At 35.2% G+C, this 26817-nt stretch overlaps 1 protein-coding gene across 2 annotated transcripts; it reads left to right on the forward strand.

Moving 5' to 3' along the window:
- Nucleotides 1-12486: 12486 nt before the first annotated feature.
- LOC129004255 (selenocysteine insertion sequence-binding protein 2-like) lies at nucleotides 12487-26560 on the forward strand. 2 transcript variants are annotated; one of them, XM_054432747.1, is made up of 7 exons: nucleotides 12487-12573; nucleotides 13338-14070; nucleotides 14730-15166; nucleotides 15968-16188; nucleotides 16937-17091; nucleotides 18941-19042; nucleotides 26242-26560. In XM_054432747.1, the coding sequence occupies exons 2-7, from the start codon at nucleotides 13426-13428 to the stop codon at nucleotides 26353-26355; spliced, it is 1674 nt and encodes a 557-aa protein (XP_054288722.1). In that variant the 5' UTR covers nucleotides 12487-12573; nucleotides 13338-13425; the 3' UTR covers nucleotides 26356-26560. The 2 variants fall into 2 exon arrangements, with proteins under 2 accessions (XP_054288722.1, XP_054288723.1); XM_054432748.1 differs by lacking the exon at nucleotides 12487-12573 and adding an exon at nucleotides 12589-12609.
- Nucleotides 26561-26817: the final 257 nt, after the last annotated feature.

Genomic DNA, 26817 nt, shown 5'->3' on the forward strand with positions numbered 1-26817 from the left:
TCCAACACTACAATTAGGAATGACTTCAAAATTAAATCAGTGAAAGAAGAAATTACAGACCTTAGCAAAAATTATCAAGAAAAATTAGAATATCATCCGAACAGTCTTGCTGTTAATCTGCTGGACAATAGTCAGTGCATTACCAGGTTAAAAAGTGTTGTGCATGTGCTGGACCTAAGCTACAGATTTCTGTAAATGTTTAAATGACTGATCAAATTTTTGGCAAGACTTGTTGATGAACAAGTGCTTGCTTCCTGACATTGTTTGATATATGTTTTACTTATTGTTCTCATATTTGAAGTTTGGACAGATTGTAAAATAAATTCTGATAAAAAAAAAAAATTTGGTAAACTTCGTGAACATATGTTTAAAGAAACCAAATCTTAAATGTTTCAGCCATTCTACTTCCATTTACTTTGATTTTAACCATCTCCCACGATTCTACTAAATTTCATGCGCTTGGCTAATTTACATACAAATACACAAATTTGCAAATTGCACAGTAAAATTAATTTCAACATTCTAAGACATAACGACAAAAGTCTCAATTGTAGGTAACGTCATCCCTGGTTTTATATGGTATACAGTACATTGCAAAATTTACTGGCAAATGAGTTAAATCCAAATGTAATATTGCTTACTGGCTTAGATGAATCACGATCAGCTGTATTGAGGTAAACAAAAATCAACAGACAAATGGCTTCTAATGCTATTCTTATGGAGAACATTTTACGTTATATTATTGACTAAGTCAAAGGTTTTATCAAATTTTGTGTTAAAATTTGGGGAATTTCACTATTTTTCCGGGATCGAGACCATTAATTTGAACCCTCTCCCGTCGTTCTACGACTACCCAGTCGCCCACAATTTTGACGCAAAGAATCGGCTTTCGTAATTAATATATAGATAGATATTTAATTTCCACAAAATCAGTTAATGTAACCAATGCGTTTCGTTGAATTGAAAAACAAAGAACACAATTAAATTAAACAGCTGATGTAAACAATATTATGTTCTTCGAAAGGATAACATGGGAACTTAAAAAGCCACTGTGGCAGAGGCCAAGGGACTTTTTCAAAAAATGTAGGCCAGTTTGCAAATCTACGCAACACGCTCTTTCCAATGAGACGTCAGTGGATAAAATCGGTTAAGAAATGGTGGAGGATTCAACCGACAAACTTCGTGTTCGCGTATTAATTATATAGATTTCATATGTGCATGAAATGTTGGTGTGAAACCAACTTGTATAACTTTAAGCTAAATGGTTTAAGTTACCTGGCTTCGTCAAGTGATCCTTCTTCAGTATTACACTACTATAGTTTCGGACTTGAAAATAAGTCCATCTTCAGAAAACGTCAATAGGTCATCTAACCAAATTGGTTAGATGACCTATTGACGTTTTTGTTAACCTGAAGATGGACTTCCAGAGGCTACCTCACCATGTATACCTTTGAAGTAGAGGCTATATTTATTCCCAAAAGGTATCAAACGCCAGCTCCTGATCAAATCTTTTCTATCACTTTAAAGTTTGTTTCGTGTTTTTAGTCTTCACGTACAGAGACTTAAATCTTTGTATTAAATTGTTAGCAATCATAAATCGTGGACAGAATCTTCCACAAAAGATAAATACAATATAGTTCAACACCCTAGAACTCCTTAAAAAAAATATGTTTTGTTAAGGCTTCGTCATAATGTTAAACATACTCAATACAACAAATTCATTAATTTTACATATGTAAACGTTGATAGTTGTGTGCGTATTGTATTTTAATATATCTTCTGTATACATCTAGTCCTCTATATTTTCTGTGTACACAAATGCTTCTGTATACACTTTTTTTGCAACTCACAGTAACTGAGAAATATTCTAAACTGGTGAACTGTTTTTATAAATTTTTGCCATTATTTCTCAACCCGTGCTTAAAACATTAGTGACTCGTGGATAAATCCAGATACAAAATTTAATCTAAATCGGACCACAGGTTTTGTCTGTAGCTCTGTATCTGGATCATACAAGTGTGTATTATATAACCTGATATTAGTCAAAATATGTTTTATTCTATAACGTTTAATTTAATTCAACATAAAAGTCATGCTCCCTCCATTTTTAAAGTATTCAGTCCAAAAATGTAATAAATTTACTTGTGCATACATATTTATTTCGTTTTAATAAATAATTGAGGTGATGCAATACACTTATGTAGGCAGTCGCAGCAGTCGAATCCGGGCATAGCGCCTAAAGTTTCACGAACGCAAACCGCGCAACGAGTAGCTAAATGAGCCGTAGAGTAAGTGAGCCATCTAATATTTTGAAGAGGGTTCACTTACTCTACGGATCATAGTGCCAATGAACTGTAGAGTAAGTGAGCCATCTAATATTTTTCTGCAGGCTCGTATAGTATACGAGCCTATTCCTATAATTTATATTATTCATTATTTTGGCTCGTATACTATACGAGCCGATTCCTAAATTATCAAATAATTCGTAAGCTTGGCTCATAGTCACTATGATCTGTAGAGTAAGCGAACCTTCCTACTGTATTTTTAAATATAATACACGAGGCTCATAGGCACAATGATTCGTAGAGTAAGTGAACCCTCTTCATTTATTTTTTATTTTCGATAGGCTCGTATAGTATACGAGCCTGTAGTGCAAGTGAACCTTCAATATTATTTAAAAAGCTCGTATAGTCTATGATCTGTAGAGTAAGTGAGCTGTCCCCATGTCAAAGTCAAATCAAATGATTCCACTAAAGTTAATTAATAATATAGTTAAATGCGTATCATCACAGAAAACGTACTTCTATAACCGTTTTCTGTGGTTTTCCGGGTTATAGTAGTACGTTTTCTGTGGTATCATTTATGTCAGTATTCGTTCTGTAAACTAATTGAGTTTTCAAGAACACAAGGCAACCAACAAAATAATAGTAGTATCTTATTCGGCATTGACTGACATTGAGCAAAGTCATGGTGGAAGGAAAATACACAAAAGTGTGCTATTCCACGGCCACCTTTAACTACAGGCCGCGGCCTGGTAGAATTAGCAACGTCGCAAGTGGTGTTGTTTAGTGACAGACGTCCCATAATATACATCACTAACTGATATATTGACACATATACTGTTAACATTTACAGGATGGTAAATACGTCTTCTTGCAAAATATTTTAGGATGACAATCAACTTTGACCATCTACTCGATCATCGGCCCAACTGGAACAGGGTCCTATTAAATAAAAACTTCATGAATAAAATTCAACGAGTTATTTCATATTCATTCCTAATTTAATGTTTCACCTCTTCAATTGAAGACTAATTAATCCTCCTACACAAACCTTACCTTTTTAAAATACGTTTCAACTGTCTAATACTCAACACAGTGTTATATTTACAAGCAAAGTAAAGCTATATTTCTGCCTGAGCCAAGCCTATCACCAAAATGGCTTCTCTTTCATTAGTGTCCATTTCGGTGCTCAATTCGCCGTTTCGTTAGGCAGTAGAAGAACATCCAATTCAAGGAACGCCCACATGTTTAATTCAGACTTTAATCTCAGAATTCTAACTTTTTCACAGAGAGGAACGCCCACAAGTTAAATTCTGACTTTAATCTCAGAATTCTAACGTTTTTCACAGAGAGGAACGCCCACTTGTTAAATTCTGACTTTAATCTCAGAATTCTGACTTTTTTCTCAGAGAGGAAGCCGACTTTCCGCGCTCTGACTTTAATCTCAGAATTTCTAAGTTTTTTCTCAGAGATGAAGACAAATATTTTTTTATAGTTGGTAGCCCTTTAGCGCCGTCGTACTATCTGTACGATACGACGGCGCTGAAGGGCCACCAACTATAAAAAAATATTTTTCTTAATCTCTGAGAAAAAACTTAGAATTCTGAGTTTAAAGTCAGAATATAACATGTGGGCGTTCCACTCTGAGATTAAAGTCAGAATTCAACTAGTGGGCGTTCCCCTCTGAGATTAAAGTTAGAATTTAACAAGTGGGCATTCCTCTCTGTGAAAGGAGTTAGAATTCTGAGATTAAAGTCAGAATTGAATTGTGGGCGTTCCTCTCTGGGAAAAAAGTCAGAATATAACTAGTGGGCATTCAACTCTTAAGTCAGAATTGAACTGTTGGCGTTCCTCTCTTATTGCAACGATATTATCAGCATATCGATGCTATCATCCCTACTATCTTAGACAAAAGAAATAATATAAATATCATTTCTGTTGTCTATTCTACTGTGTTCTTCTACTTGCAACGTTGCCAATTCTACCAGGCCGCGGCCTGGGGCCCATTACATAATAAAGTACAAACTAATATTATTAGTAAATCAGCTGATCGCCCAATGCAAATCTAATGGAAATTACAAGTTACAAGTTGTAACTTGTAACTTGTAGTTTATTATGAAATGGGCCCCTGGAGTTAAAGGTGGCCGTGAGAAGAGTACAGTAGAGTATAGTAGCACGGCCGCATTGGTGGCCGCATTCTTACGTTAATCTCAGAGATGAACGCCCACAATTCAATTCTGACTTTAATCTCAGAATTATAACTCCTTTCACCGAGAGGAACGCCCACTTGTTAAATTCTGACTTTAATCTCAGAGGGGAACGCCCACTAGTTGAATTCTGACTTTAATCTCTGAGTGGAACGCCCACTTGTTATATTCTGACTTTAAACTCAGAATTCTAAGTTTTTTCTCAGAGATTAAGAAAAATATTTTTTTTATAGTTGGTGGCCCTTCAGCGCCGTCGTAAGATAGTGTACCACGAGGCTGCATGAATTTTGAAAAGCCATAGCCTAGCCAATGGCTTAAAAAATGAAAATGGTTATTATGTACGTTTGTTTATGTAATTCTTAGTGATGTGAAGAGTCGGGTACTTTCCTGACTCGAGTGACTCGACTCGCCAACTGCCGTGAACTCGAGTTACGAGTCGAGTCAGACTCAACTCGAGACGTTCCGAGTTCGTGTGAGTTCGGCATTCTCCGTACGAGTTCGTTAGTTTTGCGAGTCGGCCGACTCGGTACCGGCCAATAGCGTGTCAGCTTTATGAGTCGACTCGACTCGACTCGAGACGTTCCGAGTTCGTGTGAGTTCGGCATTCTCCGTACGAGTTCGTTAGTTTTGCGAGTCGGCCGACTCGGTACCGGCCAATAGCGTGTCAGCTTTACGAGTCGACTCGACTCGACTCGAGACGTTCCGAGTTCGTGTGAGTTCGGCATTCTCCGTACGAGTTCGTTAGTTTTGCGAGTCGGCCGACTCGGTACCGGCCAATAGCGTTGAATCTATGCGAGTTGACTCGTAAAGCTGTGACGCTATTGGCCGAAATCGAGTGCGAGTAAACTCGAGTCAACTCGTTACGTCCCGAGTTCGTTAAGGTTCGGCTTTCTCCGTATGAGTTCGGTTTCTTGACTCGGCTTTTGCGAGTCGGACTCGTAACGTTACGAGTTCGTGTAGCTTCGGCAATCTCCGTACGAGTTCGTAAAAGAACTCGAGTTGGAATTGAGTTGACTCGACTCGGGTCTTGACTCGAGTCAACTCGACTCGCCAACTCAACTCGTCACATCACTAGTAATTCTGTCAGTTCTCAATATTGATTCAGTTCTGTCATCTGATCATTCTGATCTGTTCTGTTCTGTTACTTGACCTTGCAGGTAGCGGTTCTCCTCTGATTCTGATTTAGACAGCGTTGGAGTTGGAGCTGTTGTCTGCCTAGTTCTATCGTCTGCCGCTCAGGCGCACTGCATGCAAGATGCAAATGGCGGTATTTTCTGCTACTGTAGTAACTCACTGAAGTTAGTTGAGGTTATGTTATTGTTATTGTTTATGTTGGCGACGAATTGAATAACTTTCAGTCAGTTATTCCGATTTTTCCCGTACAAAAAGGTTACCTAATACTGAAAAAGTATCAGTGAAATAAAATAATCAAATCTATTCACTTATTTTGCGTTTTTGGCAAAACATACGATACATAAGTAATTTCTAGAACCAATTTAGGCTTAGGCCTTGCTAACTTGGTATTAACAAAACGATTAATTTTCTATAGGCTAGTTAAAATATTTATTATATATTTGTTACATAAAACACTGGGTACAGTTTTAACTTTACTGGACTAGGCTAATATGGATTGAAACTATCAATTTGATTAGTAAACAAATCGAGTCTGGTTAGTTAGGTTAGATTATGACAGTTTCATTTTAAAATTGATACTTTATAGGTAGTTAACAATTTTTATTTAATTACTAAGAGGTATTCTCAATCGATATTAAGTTAGCGTAGCCCAGTTAAGAAACTGTACCCATATTATTAAATAGCCTATATTTATACTTAGGGGTGTTTTATTTAACTTACACGTTGTTTTCCTATTGATTTTAATAGGCAAAGGTTTCTTAACTGGGCTATGCTAAGGCTGCACTTTACTTTAGGTCCTACACTCATTTGACTAAAAATATCGATTATTCAATTGTTTCATTCGACATATCGTTTGGTTAGTTAGGTTAGGTTAACCTTACCTAACTAAACCAACGATATATCGAATGAAACAATCGATATATTGATCGATATTTTCATTTCAATGAGTGTAAGACCTAAAGTAAAGTGCAGCCTAAAATAAAACTATCATAACCTAACCTAACCAACCAAACTTGCTGATGGTTAAAAATCGCATGAAGGTTTAATCGAATTGATAGTTTCAATCAATATTAGCATAGCCCAGTTAAGAAACTGTACCCGGTACAGGGATGTATTTAATTGAAATATGTTAAGTTAAAAAAAAACAGGAAAAATAATTAAACTTAGGTACACCAAGTTATTTAATTAGGTAGCCAAGTGAAACTGAAGTGTTTTACTAACTAAGTTAGTCTGTCCTATACAAACGCAAGCTTTGGCTTGAAATTTGATTGTGGATGGATGACCAATGGATAGGCCGCAACATTTTTGAACAACTATGATATACACAATACACATAGAACACAGTACATAAGTTAAATAATCCGATAGTGATGAATTTAATTTTTAATTTCGAAAACTTACTTAATTTAAGGTCCTAATTTCTCTAACAAACAGGGTATGTAACATGGGGTTTTAAGTTAAGGTAACTTACTTGTGTCTCTAAAACGTTAGTTATAAGGAGCAACTTAATGACTTTAAAAACTGTAAACCTAACTTTCTTTTTACAACTAAACAATGGCTAGTTATAGAAATGCCGGTAATTTTCTGTTGAAGTGAACAGTCATTTTATCAATTGATATCTTTTTGAATACCGGTCGATATTTTACTTTTCTATCCGATATATTGACTAAACAACAAATCGAAACATATCAGCTGATGAGGATAAATAAATATTGTTTAGTATCAATCAACACCACTACATACAAAACATCATACAACATAACAATTAAAAAAATATTATACCTGTATTACAATTAAACTGCTCTAAACCAACCTAACCAACCAAACTTGCTGTAACGTTTTAAAATTCCGTTTTATAAGCTTATCCTATTCCCCATATCCTTTTCTGTTATCAAACAAAATTTTGAAATGGTAATTAAGCCTACTGCAAGTTTTGTTAGTTATGGTAGGTTAGTTTAGAACAGTTTCATCTCAATATAATATTTTTTAATTTGTAATTTAAATGTGTTTGAAGATAGTAAAACAGAAGGAATACATATCGTGAAGTAAAAGAAAAAGTCTCGATATATCGAAAATAAAGCATTGATAAATGCATAACTAAGTTAGGTCTGCACCTATTGAGGTTTGATTAATTCTGTGAAAGGTTTACACAAAAGATAATCCTATAGCTCACCTAAGTTACTTACGGAAAAGTTTTGTTTTTATTACTCCTTTACCATATGTTAGCAGCTTAACCACTAGAGTCTGCAGTTGGCGGTAGCCAATCACAAGAAGAGGCTAGTGCAACGTTGCCATATCGCCTGTTGACAACACTAATTAAAATACTAAACGATATTTTCAAATCAGCTGGCATTATTGAGTCAACTAGAGGTTGGGTCAAAAAGAGTCACTTTAGGCCCTAGTGATGAAGTATACTATTAGACACTAGAGAACTTTATGAATGGCTCATTCAACTGTGTTCAAATTGGCGACCATATAGATTGATGCGATGTCTCATTTTAGTATATAAAAATAATTATATTATTTAAAATATTTACGAACAACTTCTAACCCTCACAAGAAATCAAATGACTTTAATTTTTTCGGGGTTGGGACCGTGATCTGATGCACAGATTTTTAGTACAGCAGAACCCTGCATTACAGCCCAAAAGCAATTTTCTTTTTTATTGTAAACATTGATGATACAAATAAACTAACTAAACGAAAACTACTTTCATTTGCAATTTGTTTAAATCTTAGTCGACTACACATTTTTATCACAATAATTGTCAAATTGAAAAATAAATAAATCAAGGATTTTTTTACAGTTCCTCTAATTACATTGATGAACTAAGTTAAATTTAAAAACAATTATAGTAAAATGAGACATTTGATACATAAAATTGCTTTTGAGCTGCCCTCTGCATTTTTGCTTCAACGAGGTAGGCCTACCTATCATTTACACAACTGCCATTAGTCTTGCCACTCAGTAAATTGCTTTTTTTTATTCGACAAATGTGTGCAAGACTATGGCGTCACAAATTGTTTGTAACATTTGGCAAAAAGGTGCGCAAGACTGAGGCGCGACAAATTGATTGTAACAATTGTCATTGAGGTGCGCAAAACTGAGGCGCGACAAATTGTTTGTAACAATTGTCAAAAAGGTGCGCAAGACTGAGGCGCGACAATGTAACAATTGTCATAGAGGTGCGCAAAACTGAGGCGCGACAAATTGATCGTAACAATTTGTCAAAAAGGTGCGCAAGACTGAGGCGCGACAATGTAACAATTGTCATAGAGGTGCGCAAGACTGAGGCGCGACAAATTGTTTGTAACAATTGTCAAAAAGAAGTGCGCAAGACTGTGGCGCAACAAATTAGTATATAAAAATTGTCAAAAAGGTTCTTACTGTACTGTGGTACGACAACCTCCCTCTCAGACGACCTGTCACTGAACTCGCTGAGTCGCTCATGAAATAGATATTTTTTGCTGCACCCTGTATAAACCACTATTAGTAAACAAAAAAAGGCTTGACAACTGAATTTGTTCAATAAGTGCCTAGTAGGTCGAAATGAATATTTCTTAGACCACACACCTTACCACACCCAAAGAAGAAAGAACATTTATTTGACGATTCCCTGGTCTCAACGACCATGGAGAAGAGGGCCTAGGTTAAAGGTAAGTAGAAGGTAACCGGGCCTAATTAAATTTTTTAAATCTTAAATCATATAAATTCATTTGCTTGACCCTTTGATGATGAATTATTTAGAATGTGTTGTGGGATAGGAAGCGTTTTCAATAAGAGCTGACAGGACAATTTTGTTCGCTTCTTCATTATCTGGTTTCAATGAAGTTTCTTTACGCCTCTTCTTTTTTGCTATGAACTTTCTTTGGGGGTCGATGTTTTTTCGGGTATTTATTTTCTTAACACTTGAGAACGTTTTTGTAAATTGTTCTCCTTCTCTAACAGCATCAATCTGTGGTTGCCACGATTTCAGATTTTTAGCGATGACTTCTAGCTGCTCAAATGAACTGATTTTGTTAATGATATGTGAAAACTGACAACTGATTTCTTGTTTTGCACTTTCTAAATCTAAGGTTGTTTTTTTACTTTTGCTGACAGCTGACACAATTACAGTCTTTTCATCATCGTTTACATGTGGATCAAGAGCAGGACCACTTCCTAAACGATTCTTTAGTGTTTGACAAACTAGATGAATGTGTTTGCACATGTTCCACTGTATACATGCATCTGAACATGTGCAACTGAACTTATGAATGCATACTTTGCAGTACACACATTTTAGAGAACAACTACATGATTTTACATTTTCTGTAACGGTGTACATATTAACAGAAGAAAATACTGCCCAGGAATCATTTGATGATTGCAGCACACAGTCAGAACTTAAACTAAGACATTTCTTATGCCTGTCCCGGATGTTTCTCAACTTGCTAGTCAGTTTTCCTTTGTGGAGAACAACAATTCGGTCAAAAAGTTTTTGATTAATGAATCTCATCAATGCATGAACAGTTAAGTCGAGCCTTTTTGCCAATTTACCCCGTAAGTAAAAGTGTTTGAAAATCCCGTGGAGCCTTTCCAAATGCATGTTCGTATTGATCCCAGCATTTTTACGGTAACAATATGCCCATGACATACGATTTCCTACATAATTGTCTGCAACATATTTTCCAAAGACAGCAGTGTCAGCATCGGCACCAAGATCATCTAGAAAAACAGGTAAAACACTTTCAAATGCCCTCTCATCAATCTCATACAAAAGAGTAAACATCATTTTGTTGACTTTCTTTCTTTTTTCTTCATTTTTGATCTGATTAACTTTTTTTTGCCAAGCTCGTTGAACGTGCCATGTGCAAAAAAGTTGTTTTTCAACTTCACCCATTACTGATTTCCATGAATTATAGAAGACAGCTGCCATATCTGTCATCAATGTCTTAGTGTTGATGCAGCCTATTCTATTTTTAATCGATTGCAGAAAAATTTCAATACCAACATGATCATTTCTATTTGAAAAATAAAGGGCACATGGGAATCCTTGCCGCATGTCATCTAAAACTAACAATGTGGTCATTTCATAATTGTAGGCGTTAGTTCCGTGTGTTGAGTCCATACAAATTACATCACCACCGTACTTTTTTAGCATCTCTTCCTGTGCTTTCGTCATAATGCCTAGAATAAAATCCTCTGACTGTAATTGGGGGTATTCTGGACAATCAACACCCTTTGGCTTGTAGATCAATACACAGTCATCATCACTGCTACGGACCTGTTCCACCCATGAGTGAACACTCAACGAATCATCAGAATGAAGAATGCACTCACTGTCCAATGAATACTCTTTTGCAATGTTACGTAGATCTTGTTTTGTCAAAAGATGTCTTCTTTTAATTTCACCACAGACTGACTTTTGAACATTTTCAAGAATATTGTCAAAGGGCACTTTTTGAGCAATTGTTGATGCCAAATCCCTCCTTTCAATCTCTGACAAAGGAATGTGGGCTAATTCTGCCTCATGGCCAACATGTGTCTCACAAAATCTGACCTTGATTATTCCATTACTTTCAAATTTAGCTGAGATCTTTGCTGGACAGTAGGCGTTAATTTTACACGACCCTTGGATTTTCAAATGTCTTTTCCTTGTAGAAGGTGAAGATTGACCTTTAAAATTACCCGATCGATTACAATGGTAAACAATGGATGAAGAACCGTCATTATTTTTCTCCATTCCCCTATGTTTAACAAATAGACAATTTTGTTCCCCTTCTACACTACTTTTCCATTTTTCAAATTCGCTCATATTATTGAAATCAACTTCAACTACATTCAAAACTATTGCATGATGAGTATTTAGATGATTTTCAAACTCAACATTACTCCTAAGAGTGTTTCTGCAAAGTCCACATGTGAGAGAGGGGGAGGATTGGACTAGGTTACTTGGCTCATATCCCAGATGTACATTCTTATAGTGTCTTTTCAGATTAAAATTTGAGCTGAATGCTTTATCGCACAACTCACAAGTGAAACAAGGAGCCATTTTGACTGTGTCGATAGCTCAGAATAAGAAGTTAAGAACCCTAAACAAACATTGACTTAAAGGCATACCACAACAAAAATTATTAAGTTTTAACCTCTTTTAACTAAGTTAAGTTAGGTCTAAGTCTGGCCTATTTTAGTTGTTTTGTTGGTGAAAGTTGAACACACTGTAACACAAAATTTGTATACGACTTAGTTTAAAAAAAATGCTGAATCCAAAAATGAAATCAAGTTAAAATAGGCCTAACCTAACTTACTATGTTTATATCAGAAAGAAGTGTCCCAAAAATGGAATGAAACAGTGAAAATTGAACACACTTTAACACACAATTTTTATACAACTAGGCCTACATAGGCCTAGGTAATTTTTTTTAAATGCTGAATCCAAAAATGAAATTAATATAAAATAGGCCTAGTAGACTTACTACGTTTTTATCATAAAGGAGTGTCCCAAAAATGGAATGAAAAATAAAAGTAAGTGAACTTGAAATACTCTAGCCTCACTTAACAACTAAGTTAAGTCCTTGATCAATCAGAACAAAAATAACAGTCCCTACCAGAACTTACCAATATTCACAACAACTACAATACTTACAACTTACAAGAATACTTGTATTTTTAATAAATAACTCTTGTCTATATATTTTAACTTAACCTCAAAAAGAAATCAACCGGCTTCGGCGACTCCCGCTTGAGGTGAGGAGGAGCAGACAAACAGAGAACAGACACAGATGAGCGCGGCAACAAGCGGCAGACAACGGTACTAACTAGCTTGTCTGTCATCCAGTGAAAAAAAAACCAGAGGAGAACCGCTGCCTGCAAGGTCAAGTGTTCTGTTCTGTTTTCTCTGTCAGACTCAGAAGCCAGAAGTAGTTAAGGTTAATAATAAAAAAGTTAAAGTTTGTTTTGTTGATTGGTTAGTACTCTTCAGTCTTCGATTGGTTTGCTTTAAGTAATCAATTATTTAGACTAGCTTAGTACATAAATCTTACGTTTGAGGAATCATACCTAATTTATTTTTGGGCTGCACTTTACTTGACGTCCTACACTCATTCGATTGTTTTTTTCGATTCGATATTTTCATTCGATTGTTTCATTCGATATATCGTTTGGTTAGGGTAACTAACCAAACGATATATCGAATGAAGCAATCGATTAATCGATATATTGATCGATATTTTCATTCGAATGAGTGTAGGACGTCAAGTAAAGTGCAGCCGAATGAAAGGAGATAAATAATTTTAGATCTTAAAGCCTAGAGATATTGATAAACAACAGGCCGATGATCATCACTTTGAGAGCAGGAGCGTAGACGAATCGATGGCTTAATGTTGACGTTGATCAAAAACTGCTCTCAGAGTATAACTTAGGCCTACTTTCGCCACTCATCCTACACTCATCTCCATTCATACTTGGCTTAAAATACCTACTATGTATGGTCGCCATTTCATCGAACAGTAACAGTAACAGTATGATTTTCTCCAAGCAAAGCTTGGTCCCCAGGTACTAGCCTAATGACGATTATATCGTAAAAATCGGTTAAGTTAAGTAGGACGACTGGAAAAGGGATGTAGGCTAATAGGCCTAGGGCAAACCCTTATTCTATTAAATAAATCTATACTATAGATGATTAATGTTATAAGTTAGTCTTAATTAGTGCATGTGTTTTATTTGTTGCAGACATAATACTTTTGCAGCCACAATAAGAAAGATAGCATAAAGGCTAATAAAGTTACATTAACTGTGATGTGCTGACAAAGGAGAGTCAATGAAACATGCACTTAATCCTACATACAAATTTGAAAACTTAAAAATGGATCATATTGACCCAGTAAAAAATAATAGTCACAACATTGAGACTATGACACTTGGAACTCAAAAATCAAAACGCTTTGAACAACAGTTTTCATCTGTCAAACGTAATTCAGCAGAGTTAATTAGAAATCATGTAAAATCCTCTATGTCTTGCAATGAGGTTGATACAAGTGCACTAAATGACATGACAAATTCAACAAAACCTTTTCAGTCAGATTTATATACGAATTATCCAGTGACAAGAGATGAAATTGTCTCTCGGAGAAAAATAAAAGTGACTGCTAGAAAACATATGAAAAAACTAGAAAAATTGCAGACCAATAAAAAAGAAGACGTTGCGCTAATGGAGAAACCTAGTTTTTCTTTAGGGCTTGCTTCAGAAGACTTTCCTACCCTAGGTTCTATTAAAACGAAAAAGAAAATTAATGCAACTCCATCTAACACATTTATTAATGAAGATGAGATAAGAAATCGTACTGTTATAAATTCAAATGTTAATGAAATTAGGATAACCAAAATAGTTGAAAAGTCATGGAAGCCAAAAGTAAAAGATCCTATTCAAATTGATTTAAGTCGAGCTTTGCTGAGTAAAACAGAGGTGAGTAAAAAATGTGGTTTTTGTATTAGCCTATATTGTTTTTAGTGAATAGTACTACCTACATTTAACTTTGAAACATCATCATCAAACTTTGTTTAAAAATTAAGCAAAATCCTTAATCAGTTCTCATCTTTTATACTGACCACTCCGCGGCTTAATTATTGTTCACCTACTGTAGTTTAAACAGAAAAAAATGCTGAATGTTGAGGTTGCTATTCATTCTGAGTAACTTACTGAGTATATTGTAGGATGCTCTTCCCGCCAAGGTAGAATGTGTAATTTTGGCTTAATAACTTGTAACCTCTGAAGTTACTACACGATAGCGCTATCATGACACGGCACGGCAGCGGTTGTAGGTAGGCCAGTCTACCTACAACCGCTGCCGTGCCTTGTCATGATAGCGCTATCGTGTTATTTTGTGTTTAAATGTTTCATGTTTTGTTCTATGTTTAAATTATTTGATGTTTTTGACATAAAGCTCCGACGATGTTGCAGTGCAACGAAACATTTAAGCTTTGAACAACATTATTTGAAATAAGGCACAATTTTGGACTACTGACTGTCCAATACTGACTGTCCAGGACTACTGTAAGCCTATATAAGTCTAAATATATGGTCTTATCAGTTGCAATAAAATTGCTTAAATATAGCTTTTTCAGGTACAAAAACCAGCTCCAAAGAAAGTAGATCCACCCACAACTCGCACCATCTTAACTGGAAACATATTAGATTCAGACAACCCAACAAGAAGAAAAGGAAAAGTGAGGCCAGACAAGGTGCAAAAGCCATCTAAGCTAAAAATCCACATATTAAATGAAAGAAAGAAGAAATTATTACAAAACGGAGAGAACATTCCGATGTTAGATGAATGTTTAGAACCTACTGCTGACAATAATGGCAACCCAGAACAGTGTTCAGCTAAAGATAAAGTTGAAAACATAATGTTAGAAACAAATATGAACTCTTCTACATGTGAAAATAAATTGATTATAGATCAACACTTAGTAAGAGAGTGTGTGAAAAGTTCAAACAAAGATGACCAAAAGATGATGTCTTCTGCTTCCACAGCTCATGTTCATTCAAGGAGGTTTAGAGAGTAAGTCAACCATACGTCACTGTGTAGATCATGTTGTTATGAGACTTACACTGTATGTAAATGCAGATTAGGATCATGAAAATGAGAAAATTAACTTACAATTGAAAGGAAGCAATTTTTATTTAATGTATAAATATGTCATACAAAAACATCTGATTTAAGTTAAGTTTTGATAAAATTACACATCACCTACTTATTGAGCAGTGACATAGCCAGGTTTGGAGCATGCTGGAGCAGAAACCCCCCCTCTAACTCCCTTCCAAATATTACTACTTCAAATAAATTCCCTCAAGGATGATGGTGCAGGTTTATGTCATCAAATTCTAATTAATTCATTATCCGTCTTCCAAGTAGTTACTTCATCTACTCATCTAATGCTAAGTGTTGAAACATGGTACATTGAGTGCAACTGCTGTACACTATTGTAATTTTGGCACCTTCTAGACAGCCATTCATTGGCGACTATTCGTTCCACACTACCCATTTGATAATCAGCCTTACTAGTTCTTGGCTGGCCAACTTCTAATCTATTACTGATTTGGACCCCCTTCTATTGAATGTTGGCTTTGTTTGTACCATTATTTATTACTACCAGGTCTCTCTAAGCTATGGTTTCTGAAATTATCTGTCCTCTCCTGTCGAGTCGGGTCTCTTCCCATTAGGATGATTTGGCATTGAAATCTCCCCATATCAGGGCGAGGGGGTCAATTGCTGTAATGTTTTCCTCCAGTTGTTCCAGTTCCTATTTGAAATTCACCAATGGATATTTTTTTCTTATCGGTCCTATTCTTTGTGTTTCAGATACTGTACCAACTGTTTAACAGTAGAACTAACTAACAGTGTTTGTGATCTTCTTGAGAAGGTAGCTTACTTCCAGGACCGTCTCTTTGTTCGAGAGCCAATCAAGGCTAATGCCAAGCGCAGATATGTTGCTGGGATCAATCAGGTCAACAAATATCTGCAAGTCAAGAAAGTCAAGCTGCTCATCATTGCACCAGATTTGGAGAAAAACCCCGGAGAGGGTAAGTAGTAAGTTGCAACATGGATAAGAGGGACAACGATCAAGCCCGTGGTTTGCTTGTGACACGTTAAGGGCCCGAGAAATAATTCCGCCACCCACCACCTTCTTTGTATGTGAATTTTTTCTTCTTGCCTCCTCAACAAACTCTAAAACCCCTTGCACCTTGGGCCTGGGATCATTTACTAAAGCAGCCTTGGTTAAATGTCTAAAAATCTGCATGAAAATGAAATTCATGAAGTTATATACTGCATGAAAGGTAAAGAACTTGGTCAAGACCCTTGGTCAAGACAAAAGGTGTGTTGCTAGCCAAGTGGTTAGCGCCTCAGGCTTTGGTGTGGGATGGAAAGGTTTGATATCCATCACATCCACAACACATTTGAGTCCATTACAAATAAAAATGCCACCAAAGCTAGAACTGAGAAAAGAAAGATGATTGGAATAAAATGCAATTGCTCTGGTGAGATGTTTTACCAAAAAGACAACTGCTCAAGAACCGTGCCAGAAACAAAAGGAAAAAATTTATTTCAAGAAATAGCTACATGAAAAAAATTATTATTGCTGCTAGCTAACTTACACAAACTTTAAAGTACTTTCAAGCTGGACCACCAGTAACATAGATGTTATGCAAAGGTTAAATTCATTTAATCTTTTAATTTCACATTTATCTGTTTTTTCTACATTAAATAGTGTTGTACAATTTTATAAATACCTTGTTGGAATAAAGATATAATTCATTTATTAATTTATAGGGGGACTAGACGAAAAAGTGGAAAAATTCAAAGTAGAAGCTGAACTACAAGGTATTCCCTGCATCTTTGGGCCAAATCGTAAACGTCTTGGTAAAGCTGTTAAAAAGAATACATTAGTTAGTTGTGTGGCTGTCCTCAGTTATGAAGGAGCAGAGGTTAGTTTTACTTGTATCGCTTCGACTAAAAATCTAACCATTCCAATATGATACGATTTAATTAAGTTTCCTTAAAATATGAAGGTAAAACTAAGCAAAATACACCACAAATCATATGAGGATTTGTTGACTGTGACTTAGTCTGACCTATGAAAAAGCAATATTTTTCTAAAATTTAAAAGAACATGCAATTTAATGAAGAGTAGACATTAAAATATTTTGTTATAGTTTATTTAAAGAGCATTAACAGAATTTTGGAATTATACAGCCTTGACATTACCATTCAAATAGTTCCTTCTAAAGTTTTTTGCAAATAAAACTCCCATTGCTGATAGCTCTACAGAACATCTAGTTGTTGCAGTATTTAAGGCATTTTTCGTACTCATGTCATAGTATCCCTATCCAGTAAGTAGCGGTCATGCATAATGACTTAGTAGTGCAGGGGGAGGAAAAAACATAGACTAACAAGAAGATAAAATTAGGAGAGTAAGTAAAATGTACTCTTGCTTAAATATAAGATAGTTTTGTTCAAGACAAGAAAAGGCTCAAGTTCAGGTTTGTGATTTTAGGATAAATGATATCGGCCAGCTGACCTAAGAAAAGGTCCAGGTATGTCATAAAATACGCGATATTTCACACTTTGTCAATTGTAAACAAATAGAAAAAGAAAAAAAAAACTTTACCCAAAGTCCTCCAGGGGACAAAATGTTGTGGATTTTCTGTGTGTTTCATAGCACAACTGGACTTTTTCTAATGTAAGCTAGCTGTCATATATATATATTTTTTTTTGTCCTAGGACACTAGGCACAAGCCTGGGATTGCTTTTCACATTACTTCAGGCTAGACCTAGGTAGACCTAGGGGTTGCGGCATCATCACTTAGATAAAATCCAGTGGAGACTTGGTGGGGATCGAACCCGGGACCTCAGGGACTGAAGTCCCGCGCTCTAACCACTACGCCAGTTCGCTCCCCAAATTGCTAGCTGTCATATGTTGTCTAAATGTTGTATAATGCATTTGTTAGTATTTGCTCATTGACAATGATCGTGTCTGGCTACATAATAGTAAAAGCAATATGTCTTTTTTTCTAGTATGTGTTCCTTAATTATGCTACGTTATGAGAAAAATCTGTAGAAATTTCAAGTACCGTACATACTTTGAAAGTTTCAGGGTGAGGTTCATAAGGTCCAAATTTCACAAAGTCCAACGGTAAAATTATTAATAAACAGAGCGTTTCACAAGGTCCAAATTTCACTAACTCCAACGTTAAAATATCAAATGAACAGAGCGTTTCACAAGGTCCAAATTTCATAAGGTCCAAAACTATGACATTCAAACAATCGCCGTTTCACAATGTCCAAATTTCACAAAGTCCAATGTTAAAATATCAAATAATCATAGCGTTTCACAAGGTCCAAATTTCACAAGGTCCAACAGTACAGTCTCGGCCAGAAGTCGCTGCAGAGGTTGCCGTAGTTCGGTATGTATGCACTACACTACCTAGTGTTGTTGCCACGTGTCACAAAACATCATTGTGGGTCCGTAGATAAAGAGAGTCCGTTGTAAAGAGTGTAAAGTAGTGGCATTCACCCCCTCCTATTAAAGCACCTTTGGCACTTTTGGGGGAAAGGCCTTTTCATTATTAGATTTGGCAACACCGCACGGTTCTCTTTGGTTCATTCAAAACCATATGGTAAATAGGCTCCTCCCTCAACTGCAAACTTACGTGGTCCCGACTCTAAAGAACACCACTTGCGACGTTGCCAATTCTACCAGGCCGCGGCCTGTAGTTAAAGGCAGCTGTGATATAGCTGATAAACTTGAACCTCATAAAAAATATTTTGTTCCAGGAATTATATTCCCAGGTTTTAGAAACATTACATGACAGTAGAACCAAATATTTGAGGGTAACTGGAACTGATGATGATCTTGCCTTGAAGACAGCTGTACAAGTGAGTTTATTGTAACAGAATTTATAATGAACTATTTGTTCTGCCCATGCTTCGCAATGGGGTAAGAATACTTAAGAGAATAATGTGGGTCTCGAAACCTACTGTAAAAAACAGTTACACACACATAACATGAAAATTATACAGGCATAACCTAGGACTAGCGTACTTATTGCATCTTTTAGTGAAAATATCTTGTGTAAATGTGTTATACTATGTGGTGGAATAAAAAATACAGTAGGCCCCCTCTTAACCGACCATAATGGGACCGGACCTAGGTCGGATAACTCAAAAGGTCGGTTATAACAGGCAATTCCTAAAAACATAATGAAGTGCTATTCATTTGGAATTATCTATGTATATTAATTTGAAACTGTTTTTCTTTGTCACAACTAACTTGAGGGACTCGCTGGGCGTAGAAACATGGTAGGGGTGTCTAAAGAAAGGTCTTGGTCTGTAGATGAGCCATCAAAAGAGGAATGAGATAAATTCCTTTGGGGCTTTGCCCCAGTGGCCTTTAAAATTCCATTCCCATGTTTTTCTTATGGAGGAAAAATGAGATTTTTGTCACAGCTAATTTGAGAGAACGGCTGGGCGTAGAAACTTGGTAGGGGTGTCAAAAGAAAGATCTTGGTCTGTAGATGAGCCACCAAAAGAGAAACTAGGTAAATTCCCTTAGGGCTCTGTCCCAGAGGCCTTTAAAAATTCCTCTTCAGATTTGTATACATTACAGTACAACCATATGCATAATTTTACACTACTTTTTAATATTGTGATTTACTGAATTTGTCAAAATGAAGTATTTTCAATGGTTTTTCAGATTTTAAAATTATTGATTTTCTTCTGCATCGTGTCATGCTTTGCAATGTAATGTTCTATTACGAAATCAGTGGAAAATCCTAATATCACAGTAACTCTTAAAATTATTTCTTATCGATTTAACTTATACCTATTTTATGGGTTAGTTTCTGCCTTTTTACCACATTTGCCTATAGGCCTACTTTATTATACAGTGTGTAAATTAAGTATTGAAACAAATCTGTATTTTTTAAACCGAAATAGATAGAATTATTCTGTTTGTGGCATTGATTAACAAAGGTTCCGCAATTTTTTCCAACAAAAAAATTGTTTCACCCCTTTAACAGGTTAGGGGGTAGAGGGTGACTTATTTTTTTCAAATAGTAACCCCTATTGAGTGACCCCTCATTTTGAAGGGCTTGTCAAAAGAAACACAATGACGCAAACCCGGGGTGGATATCTCACCCCTAGCCAAAATTACAGGTATTCCAAAATTTGATTTACTGTATGTGAAAAAACACCAATTTCACAAATATGGAAACAAATCTGTATTTTTAAAACCGAAATAGATAGAAAAATTCTGTTTGTGGAATTGATTGTTAACATAGGTTCCACAATTTTATCACATCAACAATATTTTTAAACCCCTTTAACAAAGTAGGGGGTGGGGGTAATTTATTTTTTTTAATAACAACCCCTATTGAGTGACCCCTCATTTTGAAGGGTTTGTCAAAAGAAATACAATGACGCAAACCCGAGGTAGATATTTCATCCCTAGCCTAAATGGCAGGTATTCCAAAATTTGATTTAATGTGAAAAAGCACCCATTTTGGAATACCTGCCATTTTGGCTAGAGGTGAGATATTCACTTCGGGTTTGCGTCATTGTGTTTCTATTGACAAGCCCTTCAAAATTCACTCAATAGGGGTTGCTATTTAAAAAAAACTAGTCACCCCCTACCCCCTAACCTGTTAAAGGGGTGAAACCATTTTTTTGGTGTAAAAAATTGCGAAACTTTTGTTAAGAATCAATGCCACAAACAGAATATTTCTGTCTATTTCGGTTTAAAAAATACAGATTTGTTTCAATACTTAATTTACACACTGTATACTACTCAAGACAGATCATCATAGGTTCATGAGATTATTGCCATGTTTTCGATTAATAGAATAATAACTCGTTTGCAGCAACTGAATTACATGTTTATTAATTTGTATGTAAAAATGTGTGAGTGATTTGGAAAGTCATAAAGCTGGAAAATTGGAATTTACTGCAGACTTTTCAGAGAGGTTACTTTATGCTTGGTGAAAACATAATATGGATATACTTGTGGCCCACTTGCTCTTGACCCTAGCAGTGGCCAACGTTCACGGGGTGACGGTTTGCCCTTGATGCTTAGAATGGCCACTGTCACAACCTGACGGTATGGGCCGAAATTATTTTAACGGTAAAAAAACACTTATAATCAACTCAGATGAGAACAATATATATACCATTCAAAAGATCACATTCTGAACTTTCATTTTATTACATAAACAAACCCTGTAGCAGGTATATAATAACAATGTCACAACGATTAGATATCAAATGAATTTTTGGCGTGGCACGACTTTTGCAGCCGACACTTGGGAACTGGCAAAACACGTCTTGTTTGGCATTACCCTGCTCAGGTAATTTTTGTCTTGGAATGTTGCGGGTGGTACCACTGGATAGCCATTGATTTTATCTTCATTGTGGTAGTGATATCTAGAACTAAATATTGATTGGACAACCGGTACAATTTATGAAAACAGCTGTTTTCGAAATTCATAACAAATGGCCAACCGTCACAAGGTGACGGTATGCAAAATACGAATTAGTGTAAGTTATTATTACTAGTCATATAATATGTCATTTTGAAGAGGAAGAAATGTAGCTTGTGATAGTGGCAGCCCTGCGCTCAGGGTTATTTCCGTTTTCTCTGACTAAGACGACGAAAGTGTGTCACTACTGTCAAGGTCTCATACACAAAGTGCCTTGTATTCGCCATTGCGTGTTGTTGCCGGTGAGTTTTCGCCCTCGTTTGATTACTAAATTCGTTATTATTTCGTATTTTTAGAGATACGAGTGTGTGTTTTTAACAGTAATCTTCATGCATTTTATTATGCATGAATATTTACTGAATAGTGTCAAATTGTGTTTATAAAAGGTTGTATTTTCTTGCGATTGTATTTTGCGGTTTTCCGTTTATTTATATTATTATGCCCCTAGCACGTCAAAAAAAAAATTGTTACCCAACGTGTTATACATTTTTATGTAGGTAATTGAATACACTACAAGATGTTTATGTTCGTTTGAAGTAAAAACATTTGGTACAAAAGTTTTGTACTAAATACTATGAATTTTTTTCACAAAATTGCTAAAATACAAAAAACATTATTTTATTTATAAATAAAAAAATATTTTTACCATAAACTGTATGACTGTTTTTGATTCCTCACTTCATTAGCTTTACAAACATGTATATATCATTATTAGAATACACATATATTATATAACTTTTTACAACACAAACTAACACTGTACGGTTTTCAATTTTTTCGGTTCTCCGTTTGTTATTATATTTTGCCCCAAAAACTTATTTTAAAAAAATTTTCCTAACATGTTATATATTTCCCATAAATTCTGTAGGAAAAAAATTCCGAGGCCGCTTTTAAAATAAAAAAAAATCATTTTTTTATTTTTTTTTACTTTACCGAAAAAATACACTATCTAAATCATTATTATATTACAAACAACAAAATAATATGAACAAAATGAATATGAGGTTGGCTAGGTTTACTTGAATTGTTGAATTTTTACGAATTTTCAAAAAAAGCTCTGCAAAATCGCCAAAATGGGTTGGTCATTTGTTACTTCTAACATTGGCCACTGCTAGGGTTAAGTGAGATTTTTGAAAATAACACTGTGTACTTCGACTGCAAAAAATTTGACACAAAGAGTAATTACCATCTAAGCAGCTGCTGTCATAACAGGAATGTCATGTTCCCTTTAAACTATATCTCATCATCCTTTATACGATTCATTGATTAACAACAATGCATGTAAACGTCACTATTTACGTAAAAGCCAATTTACAATATTTGCTTTTTGGAAATGCAGCATTGCTATGTCAATTTTTGCCAATGAAGCTGTACGACCTTATGTACGTGGTCTCTAACAGTTCAAGAATAAAAATCAAGTTCATTCTTTGATTAAAGGTTGTCACCTTAGTAGTTTTCCCTTTGTGCTGTATTTTGATCGTATATTGGTTTGCTAACAACTTTATTTTAATAACTTTTAACTTTATTCATAGCATGTATGCTATGATTCTTTGTTTACATCTACGTTGTTATCTCGTAACCATCATGGCAACTCATTAGGCTAATGCTAAAAACATTATGTTGGTTTTAAATTGTACAGACATTATTAAATTGAAATTTGTTAGTTTAATAACATGAAAACTGTTTGCAGTGTTGGGAAGTAGCGCGCTACAAGTAGCGACGCTACAGTAGCGCGCTACTTTTTTTGTAGCGTTAGCTGTAGCTACGCTACTTTTAAGATTTTGTAGCTTTAGCTGTAGCTAGCTACATTTTTAAAGTAGTTGTAGCGGAATTTTAGCTACTTTTCTCGCTACATTAACATTGTTTGAGATAGTGATTTTTATCATAACCTCAACCTTAACTACGTGAAACAACCTCTTTCAAACTGAGATTTAAAAAAAAAATTAGGCCTTACTTTCTTGGCTTCATACAGCTGGTTGCAGCCGTTTCATTCACTATTCTATTACAACGTTGTGTGGACATGGAGGCCATTAAATGAGTGTTATCCACATTTTTGGCTCTCATTTCCTTAATTTACTACTCTATGATTACTGTCAGATAAAATAAAATCGCTAGATGCAGACGACGTTTAGACGTTACCGGTGACAAGAGAAGCTATTGAATGCTTGCAAGTGATTGACAGGGAAATTAGTAATCAATTTAGTTTGTTTATTATACCGATAGTGTTTCAACTTGGATTTTAATGGAAACCAACACTTTAAACCTTAAGACGAATACCAAGTTCCAAGTTCAATTATTAGGAATCCTATCTGTTTAGTCCTAGCAAGAACAAGCCTACTATAGCCAACTTGTTACATAGCCAAGTAGGCCTACATGTTATTTTTACTTTACAAATTTCAACATGTTTAAATTAAAAGCCGATTTCAGGATAAGTTACTGGATACTGTTTTCTGTACCAACTAGGTTGAAGCACAATTTGCCCTATGCATAATGACAATAAAGGACGATTTCTTGACATTGAAAAGTGTTATTCATAGTACAAGTAACTTATCACTTAAAAGTTTATAGCAATGTCGTTTTTAACATTAAAAGAAAGGCAATAAACTCCAATTTCAGTAGGCTAGGCTCTGTAACACAAAAAAGTATTTTTAAATAATCGTTTTACAGTTTTATTGTCCTTAATTGTTGATATAAAACATCTATAAATGAATCTATATTAAAGAAATAAAATGAGCTTTTAAAATATAGTTTGGTTGTATGTCCTTTGAACTTAATGAAATTTACATTTAAGATGCATAAAAATAATGCAATATTTAAAAATAAATACTAAATATGATGGGACACCGAACTATTTGGTTCTGTTGTTGTAATGTTAGGTTTATAATGCCAAAAAATTAAATACAATCTAGGAATAATTTGTTTTCCAATTAATGTTAGATACAATACTGACATTTTTTTAATGTTTGTTCAGTAAAAATGTAGTTGCAATTAATTTTACATTTACCTAATGTGCGTGGAATAAAAAGTAACGTCTTTGGAAAAGTAGCTAAAATTGTAGCTGTAGCTACATTTCAATGTAGCTGTAGTTGTAGCTAGCTACTTTTGCGGAACTGTAGCTGTAGCTGTAGCTAAGCTACTTTTTTGGAAATGTAGCAGTAGTTGTAGCTAGCTACATTTTAAAAGTAGCTTCCCCAACACTGACTGTTTGTCAAAATAATCCTGGAAAAATTAGGATTAAATATATTCAGCCGGTTTTAAGTTAATTGATAGTTTGCACATAGTAGTTATTGACATAGTTTCCATAAGATCCGGTTTTCAAAGAGCTTCGCTTGCTATGCTTAATTAAGCTCAACATAATCTGTCATGTAACGTTCTGTAATGAATTTTAACCAGAACCAATAATAACCGGAATATTAATTGGCAATGAGTGGTTATTATCTTAAACATAACCTCTCTTAGAAGTTATGAGTAGGGCCTTGTGTTGGAGAGAATATACAACGGATTTGGAAAGTTTTATACTTTTATTGTTATGTTAGTTGAGAGTAGTATGGCAAAATAGTGGGCAATGTGGCACCTTGCTGCACACAAGAGCAATGTTTACGAGAATGATCTCGAGTGCAGCAAAGGCCTTTTGCACTCGTATTACACATTATATTTTTCCTACAGTCACTATAGAGCATATAAATAATTAGTCTTTCAAACACTATACAACACGTTTTTAGGTTCAGCTGGCAACACAAATAGGTGCCCTAGAGAAAGTAGTACCCGGTCCGTATCACTCCGCTATTTTTCCTCGGCAAGAAATGTGCTCCGCGACTTGAGAATATAGTTCCGTATTTTTTTGTAATTTGAAGTGGTTTCCGTGCCTAAAAAAATGCTTTAAAGGTATTTTCTTGTTCATTAAGATCGTAGGAATGTTTTAAAAACGTTTAAAAGAAAAGTCCAGAAATACCGAAACTATTAACACGAAATGACAGGTTAAATCGTAGTTATAATAGTCAACCAGCTGCTCATAGTATTATTATCTTTAAGTGTTGCCAACCTATTTCCAAGCGTACACGGATTACGTGCATAATAGAACCACACTGTTTTGTGTTGTTTCGTTGGAATCCTGATGTGCGCCAAAGTATAAACCGTACGACAAAGTATAAATATGCAGCAATTAGCAGCTTTCTGTACTATAAACAGTACAAGGAAGCCAACTTTGTCGGGTGACTGTAGGAAAAATATTGTACTGTACATCACTTGGGAACAACCATACTTGGTAAACACCTATTTTTTCCGGCCTATTAACATAATATACTATTATCCTTATTATTGTTATCGTTGTTTCATTTTGATACCAAGTTGGTAATTTGACATTAGGTGTACTCTATCACAGGCTTCACAGGTACCTTTTAACCAGTAAACTCCAGTTTTTTCCTGTCCAGGTAAAAGAGTGTAAAAAAAAATTGTTTGTAGGGTGAATATTTTTTAATGAAATATTCTACTGATAAGCCTTTATTCATTGACGACTTTTGTTGTCATTAATACAACGTTGTGTTTTTTTCTGCAAAGATAATTTGTAGTGTTTGACACATTGACCTCCATTTGTTCTTGAAGGCTGAGGAGAGTGACGTGACCTCGTCTCTGCTAGCCTCTCTCAGGGAGGAGATCTTACCTGCTGACAGACTGCTGAATGCCATCCATCTTGGTGGTGCCAGAGCTGAAGAGTGATAAGTTGCATAGGTGATGCCCTCTCTTGTCCGTGCTTACTACCAGCACAAATAGAACAATTGGCGATCTTGGCATTTTAGCGCCTTATGAAAAATGATAAAAATATCCATGTCTTATTATACATTGTAATTTTTAGCTCACTATATTATTTGTGATAGGTATGTGTTATCAGTATATATTTTTATTAAAGTTTGTTTCAAACAATCTCATTGTGTTGATTGTATAGCCTATTGTTTATTCATTACACTTCTTTTTAACGCTTTTAGAATTAAGTTCAGCTGCCAAAACACTCTTGTTATTAATAAGTGCCAGCCACGAACCGCCTTAGAACTAGTTTTCATAATTCATTGTACTTAGAAAACAAAACAAAAGAAAAAGAGAAAAATCTGTAAACTTTGTTTGTCAGTTTTTTTTAATCTATTGGTCCTTGTCGACAAGTTTTGTAAACTTGGCGAGGCCATG

This window comes from Macrosteles quadrilineatus, unplaced genomic scaffold (genome assembly GCF_028750875.1).
Source record: "Macrosteles quadrilineatus isolate MER2022 unplaced genomic scaffold, UCM_ALF_1.0 Scaffold_9__3_contigs__length_116548681, whole genome shotgun sequence".
NCBI lineage: Eukaryota > Metazoa > Arthropoda > Insecta > Hemiptera > Cicadellidae > Macrosteles > Macrosteles quadrilineatus.